Genomic DNA, 17,960 nt, shown 5'->3' with positions numbered 1-17,960 from the left:
CTGACTTTATCCACAACACTGTTCGACTACTGTTCATCGCTAGCAAGTCTATATTACAAACCAACAGGAGAGAAAGAAAAAAGTCCCAGAGAAACCCACGAATATGATATTCAACATTCTGTTATGACTTTTTCTTCCACAAGAATACTGAAGACAATCCACCCACAGCGCTAACTCCTGTGATAAGCTCCCATACAATCTGCAGGGCTGTCGCCGAGGCATCCTGAATAGCTTGTCTCTGTTCATCCGACATCTGTACCTGATTCATGAGTACTATATATCCGTTGGCAGTATTGATCAGATCGCGCTTAAGACCCAGGCGCTGGAGCTTATTCCCGAACAAGTTCAAGAACACCACGCCTCCCATAGGTATAGCCACGGCCATCCCCCACGCCCGCATGAAGTTGGAAATGACAATCGGCTTGGTGGTGAAGGATTTTCCTTCACCCTTGGGCATATTGTGCACTTCGATATTATAGCTTGCCAGAAGGAGTCCATGGCCGAGACCTGCTGAAAAGAAAAGAAACACCCATCCAACAGTGGGTGTTGTGCGGTCGAGAAGAATGGAACAACCGGATGCGAGCATGGTTAATGCCCATCCCCCAGAGGTGATGTATTTGGAACATTGCGGTTCACTTGCAAGCACGATTCCTACCACGGCTGCAGGTGTAAGTGCTAACCCAGTGAGTGCCAGAAGTGCCAGTCCTGCAACCGTGGGAGAATAGTACTTGGTCGCCAGGAAGTAGAGGGAAAAGTACTGCATCTGACATAGAATCTAGATTTTGATGTTAGACTTGTCAACTGCACACAGGAAAAATTTATCACTCACCACAAAGCCATGACAGAAGCAACCAACATAGGTCATGATCGCTGCCGGAGATCTGAATATTCTCGCACCGAATTGTGGGTGCAATGCCCACATCGACTCATACAACACCAGCGCAATGAGTGTCGCAACACCAACAGCGATAGGCATCAAAGCCTGCCACTCAAGCCACCGATACAAGATGCCGCTCCAGCCCAGCCCGATCAGAATACTAGATGGGCCCAACAACGCCATCGTGGCCCCAGACCAATCCAAGATACGCAGCTTCCGGAGCGGAATGTTCTTCGAAACGCGCAAATCCACGGAGAGGGGAATCAACAACAAACCTAGTCCGCAGAAAACAAAGTTGAAATAACAAGCCCAAGTCCAATTGCCCTTGTCGATGAAAAGCCCGCCCACGGCCGGGCCCAGCATTGATCCAATGAGTCGTGTCAACAAGATATAGCATGAGTATCGTGAGTGGATGGACTCTGGGGTTGTATCTGCCATTATCACCCAGCAAAGCGCCGTTGCACCACCTCCGCCAATGCCCTGGACCAAGCGGCCGATGATAAGCTCGGTCAGGCTCATCGAGCCACCGCATACACCAGAGCCGATCGTGCTCAGCACACCTGCGATAATCCACAACGGTCCGTGGCTGAAAACATCGCACATCATCGTGAAGAATAGTTGGCTGGCAGCGCTGATAACGAGATACACGGTGTTGACCCAGAGAGTGCTGACGAGGGGTTTGTCGAAGGTATTGGCCAGTTCCTTCAACTCAACATATCAGCATCATCATTGCAAAAAATCTAGGGAGATGTATGGCTTACCGGCAGAACTGGCATCATCACCGTCGCATCAAAAGTGTCCATCATCGCAAGGATGAGTATGTTGATGAAGACCAACCAGTCTCGCAGATCGGGCGTCCATTGCTGCTCCTCGGATGAAGGCTGGGTCTCGAATAGATGGAGTCTGCTCTCCTGCGCCGGGATGGGCGTTACATCATCGACACTATTCCGGAGATCGAGAGTTGTTTTCGACTCATAGCCAAAGGTATCTTGAGATATGTCTGGGAGTCCCATTGGTTTGTAGATAGAACTGAACTGGTAGGCTGTGGATTCGCTGACTATGCCTTCGTACTGTTCAGGCGGCGTGTTGGCGTGGAATCATTGCTGGGTTCGACACGAGACTTTTTCCCTACAACGGGGGACTAATCGCTTAAGAATTTAGCGAGGTATCGACTAACAATTTTCATTGCAAAGGGAGGACTTTGATTCAGGAGATTGTGAGCCTTGAAAGGGTGTCTGTGCCCTATGGAATTCCTGAGGCTTAAGGGATGCTTGTTCTATCAAGGGATGGTCCCCGGAAGGTCACAACAAGGGGCTTATGGTATACCAAGGACTTATCTACAACAGATGCTATTGGATGAATATTAGCTCAGAGCGCTGTTCTCAATTGAAGGTTGCATGGCTCCCGGTGTCACGCAGGCATGTGCTCCACACAACGGGAGGCATTGTGGGAATATGATCCCTGATTGTGAGAGATGCCGATGCCCCCGAGAAAGGGTTGGCCGCGGAGCGGGTTAGCGTTAGTTTGGGGGCGAACCTTCTGGCTGAGCTTATCAATTTTTCCAGTCGTTTCGATTGAAAATGTTTCCAAAAAGAGTGGACGTGATCGCAAAAGGCCAGCAGGGCCCCCGAGTTTAGGGGCAGCCACTGGCTGGACAAAACCACAAGTGGGTTTTGATTACATTCCACAATGCTCTTCCGAGAAGACTTTCAGATAAAGCAAGAATATTCTACAGTACATATAATAATTTGAATGCGGGTTCAAGTCCTAAGGGGAATTGAAGGATAAGAAACAGGGAGGTTATCAAGCACTGGGATACTCTACCCCCTCTTATGATGCTCCTTAAGGGGCGTTGGAATGCTATGACGTAAGGTACGTTCTTGACCCCGATAAATATAGACCAAAGTATTCGATGAGAATATAGTATCTCTCAGGATTCAAATAGTGGGTAGGAATACTTAGTACCCTGGCGTTCAGGCTTGGGGCTTAGAAAGCTGGCTTCTGGGATGTGGTTTAGTGACTGGAGGTTGCGGTTGATTAGAGTCTAAATATCAAATTTCCAAATCTGTAAAAAAATTTTGATTGAACGTAATTTGATTAAATTCTTAGTTGCCTCATTGGTCTGTGGTCTTATTTTTGCTCACGTGCCCAGTATCAACAGCATGGTTACGAAGTTTCCATTTCGCTTCTTTTATCAAGTTCTATCAAGCGGAGGATGTGGGCCCACTATTTCCAAGTGTGGGTGGATATGCACTTGCACAGTGACAAATCTCGGCCAACGCATCTCAAATTCAAGACTCAAAATAGACGGTGAGGGAAAAGGACAGAAATAGTGCAAACAGGGCTGAATCCTGAGTAACTGCTTATACATCCCGCGATCGCAATAATAGGGCTAGTGCACTAAAATTTGAATCTGCATCGGGAGAACTTCCAATGAACATTATGAACGTTTATACCAATTTCCTAAAATGAAAAGAAAAAGGTGACAAATCGCGCTAGCGGCCGATAAGTTCACTATCTATCCGTGTTCTCTAAGCCCAAAAACACACAAAGAGATATCGTAAGGTTCTGAAAACCGTATCCTGACTTGAGGCTGCTGCAGAACGTCCTTTTTGGGGGCCAAAAACGAAGCTGACAGGCTTTTCTCGCTGGGCCACTAGATTAATGTCCGCTTGTTATTATTCAAGTTCCAGGCTCTAAGCGCCCCGGTTGCATTGGTTAGATGATTAGCGGGCCCACGTGGCGGAGACCCGATGCTCCGGCCCCCGAGTAAAGAGCGACTGCCTTTATAATCTTAACCTAAGGCATTCCATGCGCCGGCCCCCAACTCAGTGGCGTCCCAAGGTTCGTCTAGCTCGTTTGTATAGCTTCAAAGAGTACACAGTGTCACATGTGCATCTGGAATAGACCAAAGCAATGACAAAGGCCTGATTAATTCCAAATATCTGGATGAACAAGCATTTTATAGAGGAATTAGGTTGAGTCAGAATATTCAAATCTCACTCAATTACTAATCGGTTCTATGTGGGATGACATCAGACTGCGATTGCCTCCTAGGAATCTTCCAGCTTGATATCGCAGGTCTTAGAGCGCTGGATGAAGCTTACCAACAGCAAATATTGGGGCCATATGCAGAGATCATGGAATTCTGCAGTAAGATTTTAACTTCTTCCATGATGCTAGTAGCAGCCACGTGTATTTTAAGGTGTGCTGGGGTATCATCAGATGGGGGCCCTTTTTGGGTCTTAGCGACTTACCACCTGAATACTAAATAAATAGCTCGTGGTTGAACTCAATTCTGCTTAGTTGTCTGTTGAAATAATTTTACAATCAAATTTCGGCGAATGTTTTGAAAATGCAGGCGGAAAAGCGGACTCGACGCAAGCCTATCAAGTCTTGCTTGGAGTGCAATCGAAGGAAGCAAAAGGCATGATAATGACTTGATATCCCACAAAAGAAAGCACAATCACTGACCGGTTTCTAGTGCAATCGACAGAAGCCTTGTAATCACTGCACAGGTCGTGCAGTAGAGCACCTTTGTATCTACACCAATGCTCCTCCACAGAAGAGCATTAGCAGTGATTACAATGGCTATCCACCTACTCGCAGACCAAGCTCTGTGCTTGACAACAGTGAAGAACGGGAAACTTCTGCCACGCTGTCTTCTTATGATTCTGACTCCAATGACATGAGCCTAGAAGCTCTGGGTCATATAACACAAGGATTAAGCTTTCTTCCTATCACTTATGAATCACTGTTTGTTTCTGACCCCATGACGTATTCAATAATGACAACGGCACTAATTTCAACAAAATAGTGACCACGTCGAGTCATCGAGGCCGCGGAGAACCTGGCCAGATCGTTCAATCACGGACTTTCTAGTTTGCATGTTCTTACAAGAAATCAACCGAGTATACGAAATAATTCATCCCCCGTCGTTCCAGTCAAGATACGATATGTGGTGCAAATCACAGGAGACCAACGACCACTCGGGACAAGCCATCTCAGAAGATGATATCAACTTCGGGGTCCTCGTTCTCCGAGTCAGCCTTCTCAGTATCCAGAATCTGCCGCATTCAAAATATCCTACCGCTGGAGTATTGAGTACTCATCTCGATCACTTGGAGCATTGGTTTGTTACGCTCGCCGACGAACTCGGGAATTTTCAAGCACTTGAAAGAAAACCGTCGATTGTCACAGTTCAGCATAGATTCTACCATGTGTGTTACTTGCAGAATTACGCCAAGGTTCGGCCTAGTTGGGCGGTCTTGAGTGCTGCTGTCAAGGATGCACGTGAGCTGGGCCTACATATGAAAGATCCGGGTATCTCCTTGAGTGATTTGGATATGGAGCTTCGACGCAGAACGTTTTGGAACCTTTATGTCTGGGATCGGTACGTATAGATTCTATTGATTTTTAGATTGATTCAATTTCACGCTGACACACTATGCACCAGATATATGTGCACCTTCTTTGGCCTTTGGCCTCTCATCCCCGAGGGTTATTTCGATATCGACCCACCCCACGATGATCTACAAGCATTGACTATCACGCCCTATATCCTCACTCCATTCACCGACCGGGTGTTCCATATCAAATTGGCTCGGTACCTCACCGCATTTATGAGCCCACCTTCTTGGAAAGACGATCAACATGCACCAGCGGTGGTAGCCGAATTCGCACAGCGGTTTCAAGAAGTGATCATTGACCCGCTACCACCCGCATATTGGCTTGAGAATCCAGATACGACTTGGGATGTTGCTGACACGGCAATTCCTTGTAAGAGAGAATATCTTCATCTATCCATCCACAGTACGAAGGCTTCGCTCTACAGGGCCTTTGCAGATCCATGCAATCATCTCCACCGGGAGACGAATACACCACTCAAGCATGGCACTGACTTGCTCACCCTTTCCCACCGTCGAGCACTCATGGATGCTACATGTAAAGCGATCTCCTCTATTACCAAGCTCTATGCATTGACGGGCGACGAAGAGGGCGGAGCTGCAGAAAGGCTTTTTATGCTGCCAACCTGGCTGGTCGACGCTTTGGCTTGCCTTGGAGTCTGCTTACTTTCTGTTCAAGCCGATGAGGGAAAACTCGCAGAAAAGGGCTTGCAGATCAATCTCGACCAAGGACTACGATCCAGTTTCGCCATCTTCTTCAATGGTTTTGCTCTACTCTGCCAGCAAGCTCCTCAGTATGGCTTGGCTAAGAGGGGTATGAAAGTTCTGGAGAGTTTGCATGACATTCTACATGCTTCACCCAGTCGTGCAGTTCGGCTTGATGCGAATGATGGCGAGACAATCCCTCTAGGAGCCTTTAGTATAGGCCAAGCTGGAGGGACAAGCTTCCAGCTCGAGCATGCACTGGTGTCCCTGCATAGTCGTGGCGGTGAGAAATCTCATGGTCGCAATTCGACGGCCCTGCCAGAGTGGCTGCCCAGTTTCTTGGAATCGCCTGGTCGATCCTGGCTATTCCAGGATGGTGCGTTTTTTGGAAATCTGTTAGCCTAGCACGATGTTCGCGGCGAAAGGGAAGGGTAGAGGGATACCCCGCACTCCATTGCGTGTTCATGCTAATGCTAGCGGCATGATTGGAGTTGTTTATATTTAGGTTTGAGGGGCAATGGTGTTTCCTGTCAAATAGCCAGTCGTATGATAGATATGTGATATGAGAAAGGTTGAAACCCGAATTGTGTTCCGTTTGTCTCATTGTCGAGGCAAAGTAGGGTGGACGCGCAATGCGCCGCAAAGGTTATTCTATATTTGTTATGCTGTATGCACGTTAACCGAAAGGTGTAAGACGGATAGGCCCGCCAAAGCCTCCACGGTGATGATGACATTTAGGGCCATGCATCTTGTCAGACTGGGCGTGCCGATCGGTTGCTTTTTTGGGATGACTGCGCGGGAGTTGCCCGGTAAAGGCATCCTTGGCTGGCATCATTCGCTGGCATAAATTGTAGCAGCTTGTGTGTAGGGCAGACAGGGTGCTTCGGTAGTTCGATTAGCTATTTTTGCAGTAGATTTTACCGGCCGCGACAGGACATAAGACCATCCTTCCACCGCAATGTTTGCGCCGCGAGGGCTAAAGAGATCGAGTGTGTCTAAAAGGGGAACATCGGCTGGATGCAATGGAAGACATCCCTGTTTTGTGGAACGATATCTTCATTTGACACTCCATCCAGCAGGGCAAGCATTATTCATCTACGACTGCGTACATTAGTCCAAAGGGTCCATCCGTTCTACCTTGATGTATTCAACCCCGCCAGCAGGGCTTTGTAGTTTGCAAGTAGATCGATCGCACTGGTATGGCATACCCAAGGACTACTATTGGCAAGAATTCTAGCAGACGGGTATAAAGTTCCTCTAATGTCTAAAGAACAAGGAATCAACTTTGATAATTATGCCTAGCGCTCGTTTTTGGTAAACATTTCTGTCGAATCTAGATTTGTCTCGGGCAATTCCCCGAACTCGAGATCATAGATTGCGGTCGGCCCTCCCTCGAGACTTTCACCTCAAAGTATCGTTAGCTCCACCCACGTCAAGCAGTTAGCTTGAACCCTGTGAGACCCAGGTTTTAGAACCAATTTCAAGTATCATTTCCTGTTCCGGAACGCCAAACTCGACGAGAAACTTGGTTCTACACGGGATGTGGCTGCCTGAGGCAACATTCCTGGAAGCCGAGTGGAAAAACTCAAAAAAAAAAAGGGCGTGGCCACGGAGGACATTCCTGACTCGAAGCTATCATCTATACAAAAAAAGGAAGTACAGACTCAATTAGCTCTGGGTTATTGCGTCTTAAAAGGAGGGGGAACAAGACCTCAATCCCGACGCTTGCAGCCGTTACCTGCGCGACCCTCGTCGACGTCATTCGGGCCGAACGGAGAAAAATAGCGCCAAGCAGAGACGAAGAGCATCGACCTTTGCAACCAACCGACAAGAGAGTTGACCTTCTCAGCCTTATCGCCGTCATCCATTTCTTGGATCGTCTCCCCTCCCAAGACAAATCTTATTTAATTTTATTCTTGCGACTCCTACCCGTGTCTTCCGAAGAGCTCTTCTGTTCTCCCTCCTCCACATCTCTGCGCGTCGGCGCGTTCTGTTCCTTGAGGATTTGAGCTAAAACCGCCCCCCCCCCCGGTGAAATCCGAGACATTGCCCCCAAACCACCACTCCGGACCCCTCTCCATGGCATTCAAAGCGACTGTGACTAGTGTCTCTTGGTTCTCATAGACACCCTCGCATTATCATCGCCAACGGCCTCCGGTTGCGACCGGTGATCGTGGATGATGCGCCCGGGGTTGGATAAACCGGGCGCGCTCCCTCTCCTGGCGCTGATTGTCTTCTCATTGTTGACTCTCGTGCCATCGCTGTCGAGTATCTACAATATCAAGTTTGCAGACTTCAGTTACTTTACTGGCGGAGCTCGCAGTGCGTCCATTGACCTTGATTTCGTCGAGAAAAGCTCGTGTTTATGCTAATCGTTGGTACCTACAGAGCTTCCCCTGATTCAAGATGGCGTCGCCGCATTCCCCCCGGATACACCTCCTATTGAACCCCAAAAGTCATGGGTTATGACTGCGCAGTATCGCACGCGTGGAAGTCGGATATCACGCTCCTCGCGATCCAATACCGCGCCGATAGTCTCTGGCGATGTCACCCCGATCGAGAATAAAAGTCGACTCTCCTATATCGCTCCCGAGTCATCATCATCATTCATGTTCAGTCGACGCGCTCGCGCATTTCGAACATATTTCATCCAACAATTAGACGACTATCAACTCTTTACCTCCTTTTCCAACCGAAGTTTTTCGGCCGCGCCCACGATCATCAACCCCCCTATCACGCCTTCTAATGCCTCTCCTCTACCCACCCCAACTGACGACATCCGCTCCGAAACTACGCCTTATCCCGATAATAACTCTTCGCCTCCATATACATCTTTCCGAGAAGAAACGGGACTGCAGATCCCGGCCTTGTGCAACCAGTGGCAGCAGGCCTGCCGCAGAGCGATTGGCCTTTGGGAAAATGCCAAGCACACTGCATCTGTCTCTCGGGTGCAACCCCTAATTCAGCTAGGATCCAAATACCTGGAATCAATGCTTACACCCCAAAACGCGACTGGCGAGCAATCAATAACATCAGCCCGTTCTGCAAAGGATACGTCACTTGCGACCAACGCTAGTTCTGGTTCTACAGTCCAGACGCAAAAACTACACACAACATCGAGCAATCAGACCACAGACGCTGCTGTCCACACAGCAGAACTGCGGGGCAGCTGCATGGCTGTGGTCATTGGTCTGGTGGCAGGAATCATGTGGTTCTAACCAGATGTACTTTTTCTTGTCCATTATCTTCAGTCGACGTCTCATGATTTGTTGGCAAATGTGAGGCGTGCGAAGTTCTACTTGTATCACCTGCTTTCTCTTTGCGAGGGATGGCGTTTGGACTTGGATGTTTTGATCGCCGGTATAGTAATTGTGTATGCTGGCGCTCTGACGAGTATGCTGTCGGGTTCGTCTGGCCCTGATATGTGCTGGTTGGGACTTTGTATGGACGGCTCTGGTTTAGCCTCCAGTGGATCTTAATAATGATATCTACATCTCTCTTTAGATAGTAACACTCTGATAGAGCGTATTGAGAATAATCTTCTGGCCTGTTCGACCTAATCCTGCTAAATTTAGTAATCATGCGTAGTCGGGGTTGCAGCTTAAAATGTGGGTATGAGCCGTTGTCCACCTCTATGCCCTCAGCAAAGTGCATCTTGGTCGTGGGAATGTACATTTTGTGAGCCATGGTTCTGGATCTGGCTGAGTTGCTTATAATTAGAGCTGGTGCCACGCCACAGTCGCGTCTGAATCGGCACTTTGGGCCTTCAGCTGGTGAACCTTCAGCTGGGGCTTGATGTTGAGCAGAAGCTTACAACATGGTTCATTCTCACCCTCGCTATTCTTCTTTGGCATGTCCAAAACGATACCTGACAGCCCTTGAGACTTGACTCGATCAGACTGGACGTGGAACCTCAAAAATATTGACAAGAAAGCCCAGACGAATCGTTATCTTTATCTTGAGTAAGATTCGTACACAATAGCCGACCTCGGGCTCAATGCGCCAGCAGGTCATTTCAAGCCTCAATGACTTGGCAGGTGGGGGCCACTCAGTCTCACTTCGATTCGGTCGCCAATCTCCAGTCTTCTCCTGCTCATGTTCACACGCGATTTCCAGCATCTGGATAACCAGGGCTTTGCCGAGTACGATCAGAGTATCAGTCTGTCCGATTACTAGGATCCATGGCGCAAACAGTGCCAACCATTACTCTTACCCCATCACCCCCGCTTTCTACTGGCGCCACTATCGGAACAGGCGTTGCGCTACCGATAATTCAAAAGAATCAAAGTCTATGGGACAACGCAGTACAGACAGTTCCCGAGGCTGAACTCTCTTTGATCGACTTCAAGAATCCGGAGAAACGAGGCATTCTTGAGGATGTTCTCGCCCTGGCGCAGCAGCGAAGGGAAGAATGCTTGCGCAAAAGATGGCGCATCAGGCGCAAGAACGGTTCTATTATCATCCTCCGAGACGTCTTTGAGAAAGTGATTGTCTGGGTCAATAAATTCAAGGAAGTCGGGGATATTGCAGTGCAATACGACCCGACTCATGCATCGCTGCCCTGGGCTGGTATCCGGATGATCCTCCAACTGACAATAAACGACTCTAGTATTTTCGGTGCTATGCTGCAGGGTGTTGATGCCATCGCGAAGATGATAACCCGATACGCCATTTTTGAGGGTATCTACCTTGCATCGCATGTACTCACTCCAGCCGAGACACAGCTGGCACAATCGCTTACCAAGTTGTATACTTCAATCTTGGTCTTTCTTGGGAAAGCACTCCACTATTATTCCAAGAATACTGCGATGCGCTTAGCTAAGAGCGCGGTCTCGTTTTCAGATAACAATATCGACGATCTTTTGAGTGAGGTCTATACAGCAGAGAAGTTTGTCAGTCAAGATGCACACCTAGTCGACGCTGATCGACACCAGGCTATGGCTAGTATCATAAAACACACGGAGGCGATGGCAATCGACATGAGACAAACTGCGCAATTCATGTCAGGGGTGCATCCAATGCTAGATCGTACATCTCAGACGCAGATGCAAAATTTGACGTCAGCGCTTCAGGGTCTGGAGCAACCCATTATCCGAATGTCCGGGCTGTTGGTCGACTGGCAAGACAAACTTAATGCTACCAACCGATCAGATGTTCTGAATTGGATATCAAATGTTCCTTATAAGCACCATCATCGAGCGGTTCGAAAAGGCCGTCTTGAAGACACTTGTCTATGGCTGTTGGAGAAACCAGTGTTCTCCGCCTGGCAGACAACGAGCTACTCCTCTATTCTCTGGCTACATGGTATTCCAGGCTCGGGAAAGACAAAGCTGATGTAAGTTCTATTTAGACTTGCTGGAGGCATGATCTCATTAACGTATCACACTAGATCTTTGGTGGTGGACGACCTCATTGCTCAAGGAGAAAAAGATTCATCATCGGCCCCGATCGCATATTTCTACTGCGCCAGAAACCAAATGGAGCCTGAACGTTCGGATCCAGAGCATATTCTTTGCAGTATTGCACGGCAACTTGTCTGCAAATCAGTGGAGCAGCCGATACACCAGGCTGCATTGAAGAAGCACAAGGAATTTGTCAAGGACAGCCCACAGCCAATGAAGCTGTCGACCGAGGATGCGATTGAAATGATCTTGGGCGTGTTGGACGAGGTCCCGGCTACTATCGTCATCGACGCTATGGATGAAGCGGATGCCACAAGACGGCACGAGCTCCTAGATGGCCTTGAAACTATCATTCAGCAGTCTTCGAATGTGGTGAAGATATTCGTCTCCAGCCGCGATGAAATAGATATTGTCTGGAGACTTGAGCAATCTCCGAATCTATATGTGCATGCAGCCGATAATTCGGATGACATCGAAAGGTTTGTGATAACCGAGGTTGACGTGGCTATGCGCTCTCGTCGGCTGCTAGGAGGTGTGGTATCTGATAACTTGCGAGAGCTGATCATCACTCGTCTGACCTACGAAGCTCATGGAATGTAAGTTTTTTAGTGAAATTCTGATGGATCGTCTAGCTAATATTCACCAGGTTTCGATGGGTGACCCTGCAGCTGCAGAATCTTTGCGACTCACGTCGAATCAAATGCGAAGAGGACGTACTTCAAGAGCTGGGGAGACTACCAGCATCTCTTGCCGAGACATACGATATGATTTACAACCAGATCACACAATCAGGAGCGCGTAGCAAGGCCGTTGGTGAGCGGGTTCTCAAATGGTTGATGGCCACGCAACGACCCCTAAAGATTCAGGAATTGCGAGCAGCAGTCTCGGTCGAGGATGACGGACATTACAGCCCGCTCACTACTCGCGATATACTCGCAATGACTTGCAACTTGGTTGTCGAAGATACTGAATTGGGAATATTCCGTTACGCACATACCTCTGTGCTCGAATACCTGGAAAAACGGCCTGAGTTTGACACATCGCAGGTGAATGTGCTTCTGCTAGCGCGGTGCATGGATGTGCTCTTACATTCCCCCATTTCCGAACACTCACAGTGTCTAGGGGATTCTGAGGTTTGTATGGAAAGCTTATTTGAAGACTATGCTTCTGAGTTCTGGTTACAGCACTGTGTCAGCTGCAGTGATCAGGACCGACAACGAGGGGCTTCGTCCAAGATCAAAGCCTTTCTTTACAACGGTCTTCAAAAATCGGAAGCTCTCTACAATTGGGAGAAACGAATCCGATACTGGCGTTTATGCGACCAGAGAGGTAGTGTTGAATGGATCGTTAGTCTACTCTATCGTGAGAGTAGGCGAGGTCTGAAAAAATCCCACGCATTGGTATCTCACCTGTACCATTGGCTTAACTGAGATCATTGAGGAAATGTCTATCTCTGAGATCAATACTCTCAACGTGAATCTACGCTTTTCCAAATCCGACGGGGAACTCAATCTCGAACTCTACCAAACAAAGGGCTTAGGGATGAATGGCCTCCACATGGCTATTCTAGGCTCGAATGAGGCGACTGTTTATGCTCTCCTCCGGAAAGGTGTGAGTATTTCACAGCGTACTGACAGCAATGCGACATGTTTGAGTCTCGCGACAACCCGGAACAACTCCGTAGTTGTCGACCTCCTCTGCGCTGCTGGAGCTGACCCCAACGAGAGCTGTCCCGTTAAGATGAAGAATACCGTGAATATGATCAATCAGGTTCTCCTCGACATAAAACCGAGTGATTCCGGTCGAAGACCCCCAACTGCAATGGGGTTCCGTCAGAATACACGAACAGTTCTTCTAGATGAAGATATTGAAACACCGCTTCATTCCGCTGCATTTTTCGGCAAGAAGCGCGCCGTCATGGCCTTGCTGAAATGGGGTGCTGATATCAATGCTCGGAGCTGCCTAGGGTCTACTGTGCTGCACAAGGCGATGGAAGGAGATCACCAACGTGTGGCGATACATTTGATCAAGGCTGGTGCAGATGCATCCACGCCATTACTCTATGGTCGAACACCATTACATCTGGCTGCGGCTATGGGTCAATCCAAATTGGCGGAATGTATTCTGCAACATGGCGGAAATGCGCTGGCCCGTGATCATTTCGGAAAGACTGCACTGGAAATTGCTCGGCGGTATGGCCATCATAGTATTGTCGAGATACTGGAACACGCTGCTGCGAATATGTCGGCCGATGAGGTTCCAGGATCTTCGTACTTTCTCGGTGCAACGATGGAAGAGTTTGAGGCTGCTGAGCGGGAGGAACGAGCGCTCAGCCAGGCGTACCTCGGGAATCATGAACCTGAGCTCTCAGATACGGAAGAGACTGTTGAGTATTCAATACTGAGATCGGAAGCCATAACAAATAAGTCTAGTAGCTAATAAATGTCTCTGGAATGGACAATCGAGAGGGGCCAGAATCTCAAACTATCGACACGCGTTGCAATATTTCATTGGTTTAGCAATAGCATTGAATATTGAATATAGATATATGGCAATGTTCTGACTGTTGACGCTCCGAGTATCAGTTGCTCTGGTACTGCCGTATTTCAATGAATGGTTCCATTCCCAGCCCCTAGTTTGAGTTGAGAATTTTGCTAACGGATAACACTCGCAACACTTTCCGAGGCACTGTGATCAACTAACAATGTTCTAAAAATCCTTGAAAACAAATGGCATTCAAAACAATAATAACGAATGCATTCTAGTATCCTAATTCACAAACGCCATATTCTGGAACAATAAAAAAGAAAGAACCCAACCATCTTGTCTGAACTAAGCCATCGTGGCCATCGGTCGTGGCTCATATTCCATCAAAGGAACCTGCCCGGAATTTCTATCCCCCGCTAAAGGCTGACTGAAGTCGATGACCTTCTTCGCCCGGCGCGTCTTCTTGATAAGCAGACCTGGATGATAGATGACCAAAACAAGCATAGTCAAGAACATAAGGAAAGCATCAAAGACGTAGATATACGCCTCTTTCGTATTGATATCCGCTGTCCGATTGGCGCCGAATTGAACCGTCCGAACAAGATTTCGAACCATCAGCGCAGCACAAGCAACATATAGCGTCCACATATACCGCTTCCATGTAAGATCCGGATTCATTGTGAGAATAGGCGTGGGCATATTCTGAAGTCGACGATGAAAAGTCACCGCGATAGCCACGAAAAACGCGAAGACGAACAACGAGAAGATCAATCCGGCCAGGACAACTTTCTTGCCGATATCCATGATATTAGCGTCTCCGGTAACTTGGACTCCTGCACCGCCGAGTTGTGTGCAGAAACATAGGACGTCGTTCATGACGAATACGAATGTAAGCCATTTGGGGCGCATGCTGGAGAGGTGTTCGGCATCGAAGGCGCGGATCATGCGGCCGAGGACCATGTATACTGTTGCCGCGACGAGAGGTGGTGCACATAGAATGAGCATTTCCTGTAGGGCCCAAGATTTAATCTCCGTTCGGGATTGATGGGACCATGCTCTGCCGTAGTAACCGAATGTTTCACCTGGTCGGTCTTTTTAGCCAAGGCTCTTAGGAGTTGAGATGAGAAATAACGTACAGATGCCTCCTAATACTAGAGGTATGAAGTATGCAGCACGGAACGGACACATCAAAACGAGATGAACGACTGTCGCGATTCCAAAGATTGCCATGAAGGCATACCCGGCTGTTGCAGAAGGTGTATATGGGTAAAACTCAACCCAGGGATCCGAGCCATTGGTGCCATTGTGATAAACGATGTCCATGATGGAGTCTTGGTCAGAAAAAAGGTGAATGCTTAATTTTTGAAAGACAATGCTGCCATATTTATTCTCAAGCCCATCTGAGTGGCACCCTGACGATCTATTCCTGATTACCGGATTGGGAAATATCAAGAACGAATACGTGTGGGTCCAGTGGGTCGTTTGATGATAGAACCGCGCTTGAGTACTGATGCCAACAATTTCTTTCTGCTTCGTGCCAATAGTACCCTGGAAATTGGGTGTATTCAGGCAGATAGATACTTATTTTTAGGATATCCGTTGAAATTTCTATATAGCAGCTCCACGTGTGATGTAAAGAAGCTCCATTCAAAGCAAAGTTTAATCCTAGCATACATTTACGTTTTACCGCCATGCAAGCGTCACCCAATTCACCAGGCTACAATATACTAATCTGTTCTTTCAGAGTAGACTTGCATGATTACATAGTGTAACATATCATTCAATTTGGGTATCATAGGTAATCAACTATCCTGTCTTACCCCGCAAAGGCCACTCAATCCAAGGGCGATACCCTGGTTGAAGATACCCCGATATTCCCGACAATACATGCTCAGACCATCCCTTCATAAACCAGACACTATCCATGTACTTCAACATGACAGCCCAGTACGCTAATATAACAAGAGCACGCGGCTCTTTCTGTTCCAATAGGCTGACCAACTCCTCCGGCAAACGATATAGCCAACCAATCAGCAGATGCATCAAGCCCACACCCGGATCTCCGATTGATCGTTTTTCGTAGACTTCTCGCATGATAATCAGCAGGTCACTGATTGCCTTTGTGTACATAGCGCGATCGGCTTCGTCTGTTGTCTCTTGCTCGATGAGTCGCTGTAAGGCTTCCACGTGGATGGTATGCTCATGAAGCTCGATGCTCATAGAATCACTCAAGACGGGTTCTTTTTCGTCGACGTTTGGCTCCAAGATGCCACTAAATACCTTGGCATGATAGGACATGACAATGGTTTTCACCCCCCACATGAGAACCTGCCATTCACCTGCGCCGGCATCGCTGAAGATAAGATATTCGCCTGGCCGAGGTCCACGGCCAAAGTAATTGAAACAGATCAGAACGGCCGCCATGTAAATCTTTTGACAATTATCGGCATTGAGTTGTGACAGGACACTCGTGACCGTTCGAACGCCGAATGTGAAGTGATCATCGGCTTGTTGGATATATTTCTCGCGCGACTCGGGATTCTTGTATGCGAGATGGAGAGCGGAGAGAGCCAGGATGAGATGTAAGATTGACGGGAATTCCATGCCCCATTGGACGATGTGATTCTGCCAAATCCCATTCCTGTCGACGTCTTCCACCATGGTCTGATAGGTTGAGATGGTATAGTTATGGAATAGATGTAAATCGGCCAGCGATATTGATTTGAAGGGTAAGAATTCGACTGGTGGCTCTGTTGGTTCGACTGGTGATTGAGGTTGATCTTTGGGCTTAGATAATTTGAATGTCTGCTTTAGTCCTCCGTTGGAGTATGGATATGGTCGGAACCGTCGAGAAAGCGGTTGGGTATTTTGTTCAGGCGATGTTTCGGATATAGTTGCACTAGGAGACAGTGTTTCCGAAGCTGGAGGAGTCGGAGCGACCAGTGAGAATGAGCATTCAACGCCATGATTATCGCAGTTGGTGCAAATTGGCTTCTTCTCGTCGCACTGTGACAGGTTGTCCTCGTCGTCAGTTTGGCCAATTGATGTAATCCAAGGCTTTCGCCGAGGGAAGCAGAATACAGCACGCAGAATGTTCAACATGATTGACAAGAATGAAAAGACCTGAGATCATGCCAAGTCATAGGAGGAAACACAGGGCGTGATATAGGCTTACCTTAATACGCCGCTTCTTACAGTTCGCACAACCGAGTCGCGACTTCCGGTGCGTCCGCCGGGATCTAAAGGGCTTTCCTCCCGAGAGATCCATATCTCGCGTAGTTTAAGAGATGGTCGTATTCGTTCCTTTTAATGCCGTTAAAGGCTGCAGCCTGCTGACAACCTTAAAGCATCAATCCAGGGATTGTAACAACTAGTGTTAAATTAGAATGATTAGACAAGGGTCGAGACAGCGATCGACAAGCTTTTCGTTGAACTATTTTGGTTTCTCCTGGTCTCATAGGTGGATGCCAAGGGAGAAGGGGGATACGGATACGCAGAAATTTCCTCTTTGAACGTGGTTGCGAGGTTGGACGGACAACGGATGGTGATTGGTTGGAAGGGTACTGTGGGTGGGGTCCTCTAACATTTCCATTATGTACCGCTTTGAAGCTGGCTTATACCTTCGAATTCATGTATCAACTCCCCAAAATAGGTAATTCAGTCTGCTTTCGAATGTCCCTCTAAATCCCTCTTCCTCCCCTTCTACATTTCTTTGTTCGTCTCTTTCCACGTCGCTTTCCACGTCTCTTTCCAGACCTCTTTCCAGACCTCAGCTAATCCGCCAGTTCCGGCAGGCCCTCCGAGCAGAGAGCCCGGAGACTTGCACCCTTTGTCGAGGGACATGGTGTCGCATGGGTCTTCAAAATAATATCTGTCGATGATGTCGCCAATGTGACAAGGGCCAAGAAATCCGTAAATTCGGGGGAAATAATTCTATGATCCCCCGGCAGAGGCCATCACATCTGCCCGATCTAACCCCTATCGAGGAACTGCTCATTAACAAGGTCCACCTTACAATCCGGATATATCAGGTCCGTGGGAGCCGGTTCCAGCGCTGGTACCGTGGCCACATCGTTCACTTCG

At 48.1% G+C, this 17,960-nt stretch overlaps 8 protein-coding genes across 8 annotated transcripts; 4 read left to right on the top strand and 4 right to left on the bottom strand.

The window, feature by feature from the left end:
- Positions 1–121: 121 nt before the first annotated feature.
- Positions 122–1,890, bottom strand: N7473_012026 (MFS transporter; the record flags this gene model as incomplete). The annotated part of the gene is made up of 3 exons (XM_057157965.1): positions 122–775; positions 830–1,579; positions 1,639–1,890. 3 exons carry the CDS (start codon positions 1,888–1,890, stop codon positions 122–124), a joined length of 1,656 nt encoding a protein of 551 aa, XP_057003815.1.
- A 2,943-nt stretch (positions 1,891–4,833) lies between these two features.
- Positions 4,834–6,393, top strand: N7473_012025 (fungal specific transcription factor domain-containing protein; the record flags this gene model as incomplete). Its single annotated transcript, XM_057157964.1, has 2 exons — positions 4,834–5,270; positions 5,334–6,393. The coding sequence occupies 2 exons, from the start codon at positions 4,834–4,836 to the stop codon at positions 6,391–6,393; spliced, it is 1,497 nt and encodes a 498-aa protein (XP_057003814.1).
- Positions 6,394–8,165: 1,772 nt separating this feature from the next.
- N7473_012024 (uncharacterized protein) lies at positions 8,166–9,206 on the top strand (the record flags this gene model as incomplete). The annotated part of the gene is made up of 2 exons (XM_057157963.1): positions 8,166–8,310; positions 8,377–9,206. The coding sequence occupies 2 exons, from the start codon at positions 8,166–8,168 to the stop codon at positions 9,204–9,206; spliced, it is 975 nt and encodes a 324-aa protein (XP_057003813.1).
- Positions 9,207–9,704: 498 nt separating this feature from the next.
- On the bottom strand, positions 9,705–10,107 carry N7473_012023 (uncharacterized protein; the record flags this gene model as incomplete). The annotated part of the gene is made up of 2 exons (XM_057157962.1): positions 9,705–9,887; positions 9,964–10,107. 2 exons carry the CDS (start codon positions 10,105–10,107, stop codon positions 9,705–9,707), a joined length of 327 nt encoding a protein of 108 aa, XP_057003812.1.
- Positions 10,108–10,169: 62 nt separating this feature from the next.
- Positions 10,170–12,820, top strand: N7473_012022 (uncharacterized protein; the record flags this gene model as incomplete). Its single annotated transcript, XM_057157961.1, has 3 exons — positions 10,170–11,323; positions 11,378–11,986; positions 12,037–12,820. The coding sequence occupies 3 exons, from the start codon at positions 10,170–10,172 to the stop codon at positions 12,818–12,820; spliced, it is 2,547 nt and encodes an 848-aa protein (XP_057003811.1).
- A 13-nt stretch (positions 12,821–12,833) lies between these two features.
- Positions 12,834–13,829, top strand: N7473_012021 (ankyrin repeat domain-containing protein; the record flags this gene model as incomplete). The annotated part of the gene is made up of 1 exon (XM_057157960.1): positions 12,834–13,829. The coding sequence occupies one exon, from the start codon at positions 12,834–12,836 to the stop codon at positions 13,827–13,829; it is 996 nt and encodes a 331-aa protein (XP_057003810.1).
- Positions 13,830–14,222: 393 nt separating this feature from the next.
- On the bottom strand, positions 14,223–15,200 carry N7473_012020 (RTA1 domain-containing protein; the record flags this gene model as incomplete). Its single annotated transcript, XM_057157959.1, has 2 exons — positions 14,223–14,959; positions 15,014–15,200. The coding sequence occupies 2 exons, from the start codon at positions 15,198–15,200 to the stop codon at positions 14,223–14,225; spliced, it is 924 nt and encodes a 307-aa protein (XP_057003809.1).
- A 483-nt stretch (positions 15,201–15,683) lies between these two features.
- Positions 15,684–17,145, bottom strand: N7473_012019 (Zn(II)2Cys6 transcription factor domain-containing protein; the record flags this gene model as incomplete). The annotated part of the gene is made up of 2 exons (XM_057157958.1): positions 15,684–17,000; positions 17,053–17,145. The coding sequence occupies 2 exons, from the start codon at positions 17,143–17,145 to the stop codon at positions 15,684–15,686; spliced, it is 1,410 nt and encodes a 469-aa protein (XP_057003808.1).
- Positions 17,146–17,960: the final 815 nt, after the last annotated feature.

The sequence above is a fragment of the Penicillium subrubescens genome (assembly GCF_028828155.1).
Source record: "Penicillium subrubescens strain IBT 31985 chromosome Unknown utg000010l_segment0_segment0, whole genome shotgun sequence".
NCBI classification, from domain to species: domain Eukaryota; kingdom Fungi; phylum Ascomycota; class Eurotiomycetes; order Eurotiales; family Aspergillaceae; genus Penicillium; species Penicillium subrubescens.
The sequence above is the reverse complement of the archived record's forward strand: the minus strand, read 5'-3'. Positions and strand labels throughout refer to the sequence as shown.